Source organism: Brachionichthys hirsutus, chromosome 11 (genome assembly GCF_040956055.1).
Source record: "Brachionichthys hirsutus isolate HB-005 chromosome 11, CSIRO-AGI_Bhir_v1, whole genome shotgun sequence".
Classification (NCBI taxonomy): domain Eukaryota; kingdom Metazoa; phylum Chordata; class Actinopteri; order Lophiiformes; family Brachionichthyidae; genus Brachionichthys; species Brachionichthys hirsutus.
The window spans coordinates 47,329-62,500 of record NC_090907.1 but is presented as its reverse complement, the minus strand read 5'-3'; the positions used below and the strand labels follow the sequence as shown (position 1 = coordinate 62,500).

The window sequence follows — 15,172 nt, the reverse complement described above, 5'->3', positions numbered from 1 at the left end:
TTCTGAGCCCGAAGCCAGCGGCAGGCCATTGGACGTCAGGGCTGATGATGTCATCATCCAGACAGCTCCATCAGTGATTCTATATAACCAGAACCAAACCCCTGCTGTGATCCGTCACCAGAACTCTGGCAGAACCGGAGGAGGAGGAGGAGGAGGAGACGAAGAAGCTCTTCTGTTGTCCTTGTTACCACAGCGATGACAGACTGAAGTATTTCCTGTTAATAGTACACAGTTCATGTAGTGCCGGCTGCAGACATGCTAACGCTAGCTGCAGTGCTGGCTGCAGACATGCTAACGCTAGCTGCAGTGCTGGCTGCAGACATGCTAACGCTAGCTGCAGTGCTGGCTGCAGACATGCTAACGCTAGCTGCAGTGCTGGCTGCAGACATGCTAACGCTAGCTGCAGTGCTGGCTGCAGACATGCTAACATTAGCTGCAGTGCTGGCTGCAGACATGCTAATGCTAGCTGCGGTGCTGGCTGCAGACATGACTTCCTGGGTAACGTAACAGATTACTTCCTGGGTAACGTAACAGATTACTTCCTGGGTAACGTAACAGATTACTTCCTGGGTAACGTAACAGATTACTTCCCTTCCCTGGGTAACGTAACAGATGACTTCCTGGGTAACGTAACAGATTACTTCCTGGGTAATAACAGACGTAACAGATTACTTCCTGGGTAACGTAACAGATTACTTCCTGGGTAACGTAACAGATGACTTCCTGGGTAACGTAACAGAACTTCCTGGGTAACGTAACAGATTACTTCCTGGGTAACGTAACAGATGACTTCCTGGGTAACGTAACAGATGACTTCCTGGGTAACGTAACAGATGACTTCCTGGGTACCGTAACAGATTACTTCCTGGGTAACGTAACAGATGACTTCCTGGGTATTGTAACCGTTACACACTCTTTGTGCATTTGCGTTACATTTGACTCTTGACTGAATCCGTCTCAGCTCCAATATGATCCGGATCACAAGATCCAGAACGTGCCTCGGATCCAGATCCCGTTCTGATGGGTGATGTTGTGTAATCTTTGTACAATCATTGCAGACATAAAGAAACCTTAAGCATAGCTAAAACTGTCCCCCCAACCCAGTCCTGGATCCGCATCAGAACCCAGACCTGTGTGAGGATGTGGGCCCTCCGGACTCGGGCTGACGAGTCCGCCTCAGCGCCGGCTGAGGAAGGTGGACAAACAGGGACCGCCCAGAGGAAGATCATCTCTATAAACAGAACAATGTGCGGGAACATCTTGACTCTTTCATGTGGCCCGTCGGCTTCAGAGGGACAATAAAGTTGTGTCCTGCAGCAGGCGAGAGGTCAGAGGTCAGACGTGAACCTGGTTGGTTGGTTGGAGGTACATCCTGACGGATGGTCTGCTACAGGTTCAGATTAGTTCCCGTCTCTGGGAGAGGAATTCCACGCCGTTTCCTGGAAACAATCCAGGAGAATGGGAAGTGTGGGCGGGCACTGCCAACATCGCCACGGTAACGAGGGCTAGAGAGAAGCTGTCCGTCTGTCCTTTGAATGAGAACGGCCCGCTCCGGTTACGTTCTGAACACTCTGACACACCTTAAAGCCCGCCTTTCTTCCAGGTGTACCTGAGCAGGTAAATCGGAGCTGTGCTGACTCAGCAGCTGAAGGTGCTCCAGTTTCACCGCTTCAGCGGCCAGGAGCTTCACATCATTGTGTTCTGAAGCCGCTTGATGATGATGATGATGAAGATGATGACCACGGTGCTGGTATGAGTAAGAGGGTGAGGTGGGCGTGGCTTCATCTATCCAGCTGGAACATATTTTTTCTGAAGGTTAAAGCTGAACAATAAGAACAGTGTTTCTGGAGCTGGCAGTCTGCGGGTCGAACGGGGCGGGTTTCGTGACATCACTTCCTGTCTGCTGTGACGCAGCCTCCGAGGAGCCCCTCAGGGCTACGTTGAATGTACTTGGCACCTGTGTTGAACTGGCGTCTCCCTCGTGTGAAGGGTGACGTTTTAACGCTCGTAACGTGACAGGATGGAGACAACCGAGCAGGAAACATTCCAGTCTGAAGCAAACGATGCCAGAAACTCCCAGCATTCCTCAGCCAAGGCTTCAGAGCCGGACCTCTTAAGAGTCAGAAATCATCTGGGCGTGTTTCTGAAACAGCCAGTCGTGGTGTGCTAGTAGCTATCGTTAGCATCTAGCTAAGTACCGTCTCAGCGCCGTGGGTCGCATGAACACCCAACGAGTGCTACGTCGTGATTCGTGGACCGGTTGAGTCCCGAGACGTTCGGCAGGTACCCTTCCATAGTACTTTCTGCACTACTTCATGGTACTTTCTCTCAGCTTTCGTCTACAGAGTAAACGTCTCTCTTAGTCCACGGTGACGTCGTGTCAGTGTCCAAACCCAAAGACATTCGCTCTGATCCGAGAGCTCAGCCCTTCTCACGGCAGAACCTTTAATAAGTGGACGGTCCGGCTCGGCCCCTGCAGGCACAGCTGGGTCCGATCTGTTCTCTCTTACTTTCCAGTCTCCCATTTTCCGAGGATTTGGTTTTTTACCGTCTTTGGCATGAATTCGTTGGGTGCTAACAGACACAGCGACGTGGCTAATGAAGACAGCCTTAAAGCAGAGCGCGAAACCAAACCGAGGAACTAACTAACTAACTAACTAACTAACTAACCCTAACCTGGAAGTTAGTCTCTTTAAACAGAAAATAAACTGCTTTGACTCAACGATGGCTGAAGCGACGTCCTGAAGCCTGCTTTAAATAAAGGCCGTGAAAAAATGTGCAGCAGAAGAAAAAGCAACCGTCAGACGGACGCTGGGTGGATGTACGAAGAAAAAGCAACCGTCAGACGGACGCTGGGTGGATGTACGAAGGAAAAGCAACCGTCAGACGGACGCTGGGTGGATGTACGAAGGAAAAGCAACCGTCAGACGGACGCTGGGTGGATGTACGAAGGAAGAGCAACCGCCAAACGGACGCTGCGTGGATGTACGAAGGAAAAGCAACCGTCAGACGGACGCTGGGTGGATGTACGAAGGAAGAGCAACCGCCAAACGGACGCTGCGTGGATGTACGAAGGAAAAGCAACCGTCAGACGGACGCTGGGTGGATGTACGAAGGAAGAGCAACCGCCAAACGGACGCTGCGTGGATGTACGAAGGAAAAGCAACCGTCAGACGGACGCTGCGTGGATGTACGAAGGAAAAGCAACCGTCAGACGGACGCTGGGTGGATGTACGAAGGAAAAGCAACCGTCAGACGGACGCTGGGTGGATGTACGAAGAAAAAGCAACCGTCAGACGGACGCTGGGTGGATGTACAAAGGAAAAGCAACCGTCAGACAGACGCTGGGTGGATGTACGAAGGAAAAGCAACCGCCAAACGGACGCTGCGTGGATGTACGAAGGAAAAGCAACCGTCAGACGGACGCTGCGTGGATGTACGAAGGAAAAGCAACCGTCAGACGGACGCTGGGTGGATGTACGAAGGAAAAGCAACCGTCAGACGGACGCTGGGTGGATGTACGAAGGAAAAGCAACCGTCAGACGGACGCTGGGTGGATGTACGAAGGAAAAGCAACCGTCAGACGGACGCTGGGTGGATGTACGAAGGAAAAGCAACCGTCAGACGGACGCTGGGTGGATGTACAAAGGAAAAGCAACCGTCAGACGGACGCTGGGTGGATGTACGAAGGAAAAGCAACCGTCAGACGGACGCTGGGTGGATGTACGAAGGAAAAGCAACCGTCAGACGGACGCTGCGTGGATGTACGAAGGAAAAGCAACCGCCAAACGGACGCTGGGTGGATGGACGAAGGAAAAGCAACCGTCAGACGGACGCTGGGTGGATGTACGAAGGAAAAGCAACCGCCAAACGGACGCTGCGTGGATGTACGAAGGAAAAGCAACCGTCAGTCGGACGCTGGGTGGATGTACGAAGGAAAAGCAACCGTCAGACGGACGCTGGGTGGATGTACGAAGGAAAAGCAACCGTCAGACGGACGCTGGGTGGATGTACGAAGGAAAAGCAACCGTCAGACGGACGCTGCGTGGATGTACGAAGGAAAAGCAACCGCCAAACGGACGCTGCGTGGATGTACGAAGGAAAAGCAACCGTCAGTCGGACGCTGGGTGGATGTACGAAGGAAAAGCAACCGTCAGACGGACGCTGGGTGGATGTACGAAGGAAGAGCAACCGCCAAACGGACGCTGCGTGGATGTACGAAGGAAAAGCAACCGTCAGTCGGACGCTGGGTGGATGTACGAAGGAAAAGCAACCGTCAGACGGACGCTGGGTGGATGTACGAAGGAAAAGCAACCGTCAGACGGACGCTGGGTGGATGTACGAAGAAAAAGCAACCGTCAGACGGACGCTGGGTGGATGTACGAAGGAAAAGCAACCGTCAGACGGACGCTGGGTGGATGTACGAAGGAAAAGCAACCGTCAGACGGACGCTGCGTGGATGTACGAAGGAAAAGCAACCGCCAAACGGACGCTGCGTGGATGTACGAAGGAAAAGCAACCGTCAGTCGGACGCTGGGTGGATGTACGAAGGAAAAGCAACCGTCAGACGGACGCTGGGTGGATGTACGAAGGAAAAGCAACCGTCAGACGGACGCTGGGTGGATGTACGAAGGAAAAGCAACCGTCAGACGGACGCTGCGTGGATGTACGAAGGAAAAGCAACCTTCAGACGGACGCTGGGTGGATGGACGAAGGAAAAGCAACCGTCAGACGGACGCCGCGTGGATGTACGAAGGAAAAGCAACCGTCAGACGGACGCTGCGTGGATGTACGAAGGAAAAGCAACCGTCAGACGGACGCTGGGTGGATGTACGAAGGAAAAGCAACCGTCAGACGGACGCTCTCGAAACAGAAGCTCACACAAATATCTGGTTCCATAATCGCCATGGAAACGCCCCAGCTGGTGAACACGACTGCTGGCTCTGCTTTCGTCAGTGTTTTTGTGCATGTTGACAATTTGTCTTGTTAATTTTCATCGTCGTTCATGAATGAAAAGAAAATTCTCGTATCCAATAAGATAACTGCAGCTGGACTTTATCAGCTTCATCAGTAACTCCTTTGATGTCCTGATGTGAATCTGCCGTCTCCACCCTCAGCTCTGCACGCCGACATGAGAGCCACAACGCATGAAGATCAATCAGCAGCAAGAACAGAGTCAAACGCAGGTCAGGCACCTGAACGCAGCACAGGAAGTACCGAGCTTCAAACGGAATCCAAAATCAAGGTCCAGGTTCACACGGTGAAACAATAAACCCTGAGGAACCCCAGTGGAGGTTCAAGCGGACGCTAATGTGAGACGCGTTCGTCCCCCTGCAGGCTGGAATCCGTCGTTTCAGTGAAGCACTAAAGACGAAAAGCTGCTTCACCATGTGTGTAAAAGGTACGCACACACGCACGCACACACACACACACACACACACACACACACACACACAGAGAGACACACACACCCACACACACACACACACACACACACACACACAGAGAGACACCCCCACACCCACCCACACACACACACACACACACACACACAGAGACACCCCCACACCCACCCACACACACACACACACACACACACACACACACACAGAGAGACACCCACACACCCACACCCACACACACACACACACAGAGAGACACCCACACACGCACACGCACGCACACACACACACACACACACACACACACACACACAGAGAGACACCCCCACACCCACCCACACACACACACACACACACACACACACACACAGAGAGACACCCACACACACACACACACACACACACACACACACACAGAGAGACACCCACACACACACACACACACACACACACACACACACACACACACAGAGAGACACCCACACACACGCACCCACACCCACCCACACACACACACACACACACACACGCACGCACACACACACACACACACACACAGAGAGACACCCACACACCCACCCACCCACACACACACACACACACACACACACACACACACACACAGAGAGACACCCCCACACCCACCCACCCACCCACACACACACACACACACACACACACACACACACACAGAGAGACACCCACACACCCACACCCACCCACACACACACACACACACACACACACACACACACAGAGAGACACCCACACACACGCACGCACACACAGAGAGACACCCACACACACGCACGCACACACACACACACACACACCCACCCACCCACACACACACACACACACACACACACACACACAGAGAGACACCCACACACACACACACACACACAGAGAGACACCCACACACACGCACGCACACACACACACACACACACACACAGAGAGACACCCACACACGCACACACACACACACACACACACACACACACAGAGAGACACCCACACACCCACACCCACCCACACACACACACACACACACACACACACACACACACACACACACACAGGTGTGAGTGCGTCTGAAAACAAGTCCCAACTTGAACGTCCACAACTTTCCTTGAGCTCAGACTAAACACGGTGGTGAACTCTGAACTCTGAACTCTGAACTCTGGATGATCATCCCTGAACCAGGAATCAATCCTTCGATTGATCGTAAGCACCACAAGAAATACCCGGGGGGGGGGCATGAAAGCGTGACGTACAACACGGCAGCGTGATGTATTACATGCTGGATGTATCAAGCAGGACTCTGATTCCTACTACTGGTACTACTGCTGGTACTACTGCTGGTACTACTACTGGTACTGTGCTGGTACTACTACGGGTACTGTGCTGGTACTACTGCTGGTACTGTACTGGTACTGTGCTGGTACTACTGCTCGTACTACTACTGGTACTACCACTGGTACTACCGCTGGTACTACTGCTGGTACTGTGCTGGTACTACTACTGGTACTACTGCTGGTACTACTGCTGGTACTGTACTGGTACTGTGCTGGTACTACTGCTCGTACTACTACTGGTACTGTGCTGGTACTACTGCTGGTACTCTGGTACTGCTAGTGGTACTACTGCTGGTACTACTGCTGGTACTGTGCTGGTACTACTGCTGGTACTGCTGCGGGTACTACTGCTGGTACTACTACTGGTACTGTACTGGTACTACTGCTGGTACTACTACTGGTACTCTGGTACTACTGCTGGTACTACTGCTGGTACTACTGCTGGTACTACTACTGCTGGTACTGTGCTGGTACTACTGCTGGTACTCTGGTACTGCTAGTGGTACTACTGCTGGTACTACTGCTGGTACTGTGCTGGTACTACTGCTGGTACTGCTGCGGGTACTACTGCTGGTACTACTACTGGTACTACTGCTGGTACTACTACTGGTACTACTGCTGGTACTACTACTGCTGGTACTGTGCTGGTACTACTACTGGTACTCTGGTACTACTGCTGGTACTGCTGCTGGTGCTATGAAGCTAACATTGCTAACAGGCTACACAACTAGAATCTGGCAGAAGCTACACACTCTAGTATCGAAAGTATTCAACAGCAGAGTAATAGATTACATGTAAACAAGGGTGTGGAGCCCCCCCCCCCCCCCCCATACGCATCTATCCATTTATTCCTCTGAATGAACTTCAGGCTTCGGGTCCAAACTGCACCTGGGTTCTTGGACCCGATTCTGGGTGTTGTGAGGGGACGGTCCTCCGGTTCTGTCCGGCTGCCGGGCTTCTTACCTGACAGCGGCTCTCTGGGTTTGGCCTCCTCCACCTCCACCTGCTGCGGCTGCTCCTCCCCCGGCGCCGGATGTTCCGCCGCGGACTCCCGCTTGGGTTTTCCGAGGCCCACCATCTTCATGAAGGACAGGCGGCGGCCGGCGGAGTCGCCCTCGCTCTCCGTGTGGCTCGGCTCCCCGGTGAACGAGTCCTTCCGGGACCCGAGGGCGTCCCGGTATTTCCCTGCAAACCTGTAGAGATGTGAAAGAGGGCGTGACAAGCCTCGCCGCCATCACGCCGCCACCTCAACCGGTGAATTTACCTCAGCAAGCTCCCTTCAGAGCTCCGCCTCCCCCTCTTCTTCTTCTCTGAAGGTGAAGGAGCTCCCTGCAGTGACCCCTGGGGGGGAGGTGTGGCACCGTCTTGGCCCCGCCCCGACAGCCTCAGGGTCTTGCCCAGCTTTCCCAACGTCTTCAGGGGGGACTTGAACCTCAACGAGCCCTTCCTGGAACCTCTGCCTCCGCTCCCCTTCTTCCCCTCGTTGGCCTCGTTCTCATCCTCCTCATCTTCAAACGGATTCCGGTCTCTCGGCCCGTCGCCACCGAGGAGCGAGCTTCCAGGCGACCAGTGGTCGTCATGGCTGCTGTTGCCACGGATGCCATCATCGGCATCGAAGGGGCTGTGGTGGTGGGGGGCGATGTTGAGGCTCATCCTGCGTGTGATCAAAGCGCCGCCCTTCAGGCACACCGGGGGGGGTTCGAGGATGGGCATGATGGCGCTGGGGGGGGGGGGGGGGGAGATGGATCAATGAATCGACCTTCAGGCTCATCACTGTCCCAGTCAACGTATCAGCAGGGGTCAGAGGTCGCCGCCACACCTCAAATACTCAATTCATTTTCCAAACCAGGAAGTACTTTGTCCCGGGACGCCGTCTAATCCGTCCCGTCTCCGGCGTCACACCGAATCAATCAGGGTGATTGATTGTTGGTTTCTCAGCGGGATTTGAATGAATTCAGGGACCCTTTGAACCGGATCCGGGACCCTTTGACACCTTCTGTGTCACTCCAGGGTCTCCTGTTGAGAGACACACCTGTTGTGTCTGGACTTTGGCTCCGCCCTCACTGAGACACTATGTTACCTGCGCGAGATAACACGCAGGTAACAACTGGCGCACATATTCTGGTGAAAGGCGTTCTACCTGTCCCTGAGGTACAAGATCTCATTGGTCATAAAAGACGAAACATCAGGCAGGTGATTGGCCGGCGCTGGATAACCTTTAGTGAACCTTTGTGAAGCTACACGCCCAACCAAAGTCCACCAGGTGACCATTGACCAGGAAGCAGGTAAAGTTCCTAGAAGGTGATTTTACCCACGGGACATTTTATGGACCCTAAAATCCTGCCCCCTCATTGGCTGTTAGTAGTTAGCTAACCTCATGACCGTGACATAGAATTAGTACTTTAGTTTTACATATGGCGACACAGGGCGTCACAGGGCGACACAGGGCGACACAGGGCGACACAGGGCGACACAGGGCGACACAGGGCGACACAGGGCGACACAGGGCGACACAGGGCGACACAGGGCGACACAGGGCGACACAGGGCGACACAGGGCGACACAGGGCGACACAGGGCGACACAGGGCGACACAGGGCGTCACAGGGCGACACAGGGCGACACAGGGCGACACAGGGCGACACAGGGCGACACAGGGCGACACAGGGCGACACAGGGCGACACAGGGCGACACAGGGCGACACAGGGCGACACAGGGCGTCACAGGGCGTCACAGGGCGACACAGGGCGACACAGGGCGACACAGGGCGACACAGGGCGACACAGGGCGTCACAGGGCGACACAGGGCGACACAGGGCGACACAGGGCGACACAGGGCGACACAGGGCGACACAGGGCGACACAGGGCGACACAGGGCGACACAGGGCGACACAGGGCGACACAGGGCGACACAGGGCGACACAGGGCGACACAGGGCGACACAGGGCGACACAGGGCGACACAGGGCGTCGACACAGGGCGACACAGGGCGACACAGGGCGACACAGGGCGACACAGGGCGACACAGGGCGACACAGGGCGACACAGGGCGTCACAGGGCGACACAGGGCGACACAGGGCGTCACAGGGCGACACAGGGCGACACAGGGCGACACAGGGCGACACAGGGCGACACAGGGCGACACAGGGCGACACAGGGCGACACAGGGCGACACAGGGCGACACAGGGCGACACAGGGCGACACAGGGCGACACAGGGCGACACAGGGCGACACAGGGCGTCGACACAGGGCGACACAGGGCGACACAGGGCGACACAGGGCGACACAGGGCGACACAGGGCGACACAGGGCGACACAGGGCGACACAGGGCGACACAGGGCGTCGACACAGGGCGACACAGGGCGACACAGGGCGACACAGGGCGACACAGGGCGACACAGGGCGACACAGGGCGACACAGGGCGACACAGGCGATGCGTCATTGAATGATCTTCTCCTCAGTCCTCAGTGAGCAGGACCAAGAACAGGAAGTTCCTCACGGGTCCCACCCAGTTATAAAGCAATGGGATCACGTTTCCACGGCGACGGACCATTAAGACATAAACGGGTCAAACATTGAGGGACGGAGACGAGGACATCGCTGTAATGATTCATGAGACTCTTAATGTTTACATCAAAGCTGCCTTCAGGCTGTTCTGTCCTCTCACTCAATGTGTGTGACACACACACACACACGCACGCACGCACACACACACACACACACACACACTGTTGTCATTTTCAACATGACATTTGTCCACCATGTGAAGGTGAAGACGTCACAACCTTTCAAACACAAACAGGAAACCAGGAAGAGACGCAGATAGCCAATCAGAAGGAGGCAGACGCATGTCCTCGACCTCTGTGGGCGGAGACCGGCGGCGTTTCATGACTAATGGCTGCAGCGATAACGAGGGAAGAGACAACAGGGAGGACATTCAACAACAAAAACAGGAACGCTGATCAGAGACTTCCTGCTTCATGACTGGCAGCGTCTCTGCAACAAACCCAACAGCAAGGGGACAGAGGACAGAGGACTGAGGACAGAGAGAGGACAGAGAGAGGATAGAGGACAGATACAGGACAGAGAGAGGACAGAGAGAGGACGGAGAGAGGACAGAGAGAGGATAGAGGACAGATACAGGACAGAGGACAAAGAGAGGACAGAGAGAGGACGGAGAGAGGACAGAGAGAGGACAGAGAGAGGACAGAGAGAGGACAGAGAGAGGACTGAGGACAGAGAGAGGATGGAGAGAGGACGGAGAGAGGACGGAGAGAGGACAGAGAGAGGACGGAGAGAGGACAGAGAGAGGACAGAGAGAGGACTGAGGACGGAGAGAGGACGGAGAGAGGACTGAGGACAGAGAGAGGACGGAGAGAGGACGGAGAGAGGACGGAGAGAGGACAGAGAGAGGACGGAGAGAGGACTGAGGACAGAGAGAGGACGGAGAGAGGACTGAGGACAGAGAGAGGACGGAGAGAGGACGGAGAGAGGACGGAGAGAGGACGGAGAGAGGACTGAGGACAGAGAGAGGACGGAGAGAGGACGGAGCGAGGACGGAGAGAGGACAGAGAGAGGACGGAGAGAGGACTGAGGACAGAGAGAGGACAGGACATAAAAAGCCCAGATCAGCAGAAACATCTTCAGGAATCAGAACTGACCTGAGATCAGGTTCTACAACAGAACCCAGACCAGCGCTCTGATCGATCAGAGGACGGCGCCGACGGGACGAACCGCAGCGCCGTCCTCACTTCCCAGGGACAGGAATGCGGCTGGTTCTGCTCTCAGGCTGCAGCTGGACGGGCCAGAGGTCAGAGGTCAGAGGTCACGCCACGGCGGCGCCATCGATCCGGCCAATATCTGCCGCTAATCCACAGATCGGTCGTCTCTGATCAACGACATGAAACGAGCCGACGCCTCCTCTTCGTCCTCATGACATCATCATAGCCCCTCCCTCTACAGTCGCCACATTGGCTGCTGTTGGATCAATCAGGATTAGATCTGACATGTTAGCCTCCACGCTAAAAGCGTTAGCCGCCCTCCGCCTGGCGACGGCGGCGAGGCGATGGGCGGAACCGTTCCTTTAAATGTGCAGAAACACGTGAAGGTCACGGACCGGGCGTGTCCACCTGACTGTTTGTGTTTTATTACCTGGGTAAAACTTTAACCAGCGTGTGTGTGTGTGTAGGTGTGAGAGAGAGATCAAAGGGATTATCGTGTCTACAACATAAACATCGAGTCAGGAAAAACTAAAGTTCAACTTTTAATTTTATTTTTCTGTCCATGAAAAGTTTTATTAATGAAGGAGGAAGAGGACAAGCAGGGAGGATAAGAAGTCCAACAGATGGAGACGGGTAGATGAGGACAGACGGGTGGATGAGGACAGACGGGTGGATGAGGACAGACGGGTGGACAGAGGGACAGACGGGTGGATGAGGACAGACGGGTGGACAGAGGGACAGACGGGTGGATGAGGACAGACGGGTGGACAGAGGGACAGACGGGTGGACAGAGGGACAGACGGGTGGATGAGGACAGACGGGTAGATGAGGACAGACGGGTGGATGAGGACAGACGGGTGGACAGAGGGACAGACGGGTGGATAAGGACAGACGGGTGGATGAGGACAGACGGGTGGACGAGGACAGACGGGTAGATGAGGACAGACGGGTGGACAGAGGGACAGACGGGTGGATGAGGACAGACGGGTAGATGAGGACAGACGGGTGGATGAGGACAGACGGGTGGACAGAGGGACAGACGGGTGGATGAGGACAGACGGGTGGACGAGGACAGATGGGTAGATGAGGACAGACGGGTGGATGAGGACAGACGGGTGGATGAGGACAGACGGGTGGATGAGGACAGACGGGTAGATGAGGACAGACGGGTGGACAGAGGGACAGACGGGTGGATGAGGACAGACGGGTGGACAGAGGGACAGACGGGTGGACAGAGGGACAGACGGGTGGATGAGGACAGACGGGTGGATGAGGACAGACGGGTGGATGAGGACAGATGGGTAGATGAGGACAGACGGGTGGATGAGGACAGACGGGTGGACAGAGGGACAGACGGGTGGATGAGGACAGACGGGTGGATGAGGACAGACGGGTGGACAGAGGGACAGACGGGTGGATGAGGACAGACGGGTGGACAGAGGGACAGACGGGTGGACAGAGGGACAGACGGGTGGATGAGGACAGACGGGTGGATGAGGACAGACGGGTGGACGAGGACAGACGGGTGGACGAGGACAGACGGGTAGATGAGGACAGACGGGTGGATGAGGACAGACGGGTGGACAGAGGGACAGACGGGTGGATAAGGACAGACGGGTGGATGAGGACAGACGGGTAGATGAGGACAGACGGGTGGACGAGGACAGACGGGTAGATGAGGACAGACGGGTGGACAGAGGGACAGTGTCCAGCTGACTCCCCAGCAGCTCGTTTAGAAACTGAACGGTGAGACGACCCCCCTGAGGACGGACGTCACGTGTCCTCGTGTCCTCACGTCCTCACGTCGATGTGACGGAATCGTCTTCAAGTCGCCTGAAGGACCCGGATGTGTCCCTGCTGCAGTACCGCCGATCACCACAATCTATCAAAGCAGTCATCGATAAGCTTGAACGGGACGCCCGCTAGAGAACACCCGGAAGTCCATATATGGGCGGTGACGCTGCATTAAACGCATCAAAGTGACATTAGAGACAGAAATCTATTGATCAGCTCTGTCAGAAGTTTCGGAACCATCCCGGGACCGGAACCAGACCGGGACCGGCACCGGAACCAGACCGCGAGTCCGTTTACAAGGTCCCGTTAATCAATGACCCCGATCAGAACTTTAAACTTCTGATCCAAGCTCACAGCAGCACGATCCGGTTCGGTAAAAGTCCCGGGTCCACGGTGGGACCTACGCGAGGACCGACCCGTCACCGAACCGTTACCGGTTTCAAAGCCCTGATCAGATAAACCGATCACCATTGATCTGCTCCTTTTCAGGGTTCGGTTCCGAAATGCGTCTCGAACTGTTCACTCACCGGGACTCATGGCGGCGGACCAGCGCGTCGAACCGTCGGTACCGGGATCCGGCGGGACTCGAGCAGCCTGCAGGGACCGCAGCTCAACGACGACGCGGTGCGTTCAGGGGCGGCGGAAATGACGCAATCAAAGAAGAAACGCTGACTGACTGGACTGGGCGGAACCAATTAGATTTAAAGCTTCACAATAAATGATCCAACAACGTTTCTACACCGAGGCAGCGCGCTGGCGCAGCGTGTAGCGCTGAAGGTTCTGGGTTCGTGGGTTCTCTCTGGGTTCTATCCAGGTTCTATCGAGGTTCTCCAAAAACCTGCAGCTGCTCAGGTGAACTGATCACTTCCAACTGCCTGTAGGTGTGAGTAGACCAGGGACAAGACGGCGACACGTCCGGGGTGTTGATGGACGGATGAATAAACGGTTCTTACCCGGTTCTTTTCTTTATGTAGGTTAGAATAAAATAATCCAGAACTTTTCCTCAAAACCGTAACATCTCACCCCGAGTCCAAGTCCACTCTACTGGGTTCTGGTGATGGGATCCAGGTCTCTACTGGGTTCTGGTGATCTGATCCGGGTCTCTACTGGGTTCTGGTGATCTGATCCGGGTCTCTACTGGGTTCTGGTGATGGGATCCGGGTCTCTACTGGGTTCTGGTGATCTGATCCGGGTCTCTACTGGGTTCTGGTGATGAGATCCAGGTCTCTACTGGGTTCTGGTGATGAGATCCAGGTCTCTACTGGGTTCTGGTGATGGGATCCAGGTCTCTACTGGGTTCTGGTGATGGGATCCAGGTCTCTACTGGGTTCTGGTGATGGGATCCGGGTCTCTACTGGGTTCTGGTGATCTGATCCGGGTCTCTACTGGGTTCTGGTGATCTGATCCGGGTCTCTACTGGGTTCTGGTGATTGGATCCAGGTCTCTACTGGGTTCTGGTGATCTGATCCGGGTCTCTACTGGGTTCTGGTGATGAGATCCAGGTCTCTACTGGGTTCTGGTGATGAGATCCAGGTCTCTACTGGGTTCTGGTGATGGGATCCAGGTCTCTACTGGGTTCTGGTGATGGGATCCAGGTCTCTACTGGGTTCTGGTGATGGGATCCGGGTCTCTACTGGGTTCTGGTGATCTGATCCGGGTCTCTACTGGGTTCTGGTGATCTGATCCGGGTCTCTACTGGGTTCTGGTGATTGGATCCGGGTCTCTACTGGGTTCTGGTGATTGGATCCGGGTCTCTACTGGGTTCTGGAGATGGGATCCAGGTCTCCACTGGGTTCTGGTGATGGGATCCAGGTCTCTACTGGGTTCTGGTGATGGGATCCAGGTCTCCACTGGGTTCTGGTGATGAGATCCAGGTCTCTACTGGGTTC

At 55.2% G+C, this 15,172-nt stretch overlaps 1 protein-coding gene across 1 annotated transcript in view; it reads right to left on the bottom strand.

The window, feature by feature from the left end:
• The window catches only part of LOC137901812 (tumor necrosis factor alpha-induced protein 2-like), a 22,360-nt gene extending 8,441 nt beyond the window's left edge, over positions 1-13,919 (bottom strand). The window contains 3 exon segments of the mRNA XM_068745852.1: positions 7,727-7,956; positions 8,028-8,483; positions 13,811-13,919. Of these exon segments, the coding sequence (XP_068601953.1) occupies positions 7,727-7,956; positions 8,028-8,476 (679 nt within the window). The 5' untranslated portion in view covers positions 8,477-8,483; positions 13,811-13,919.
• Positions 13,920-15,172: the final 1,253 nt, after the last annotated feature.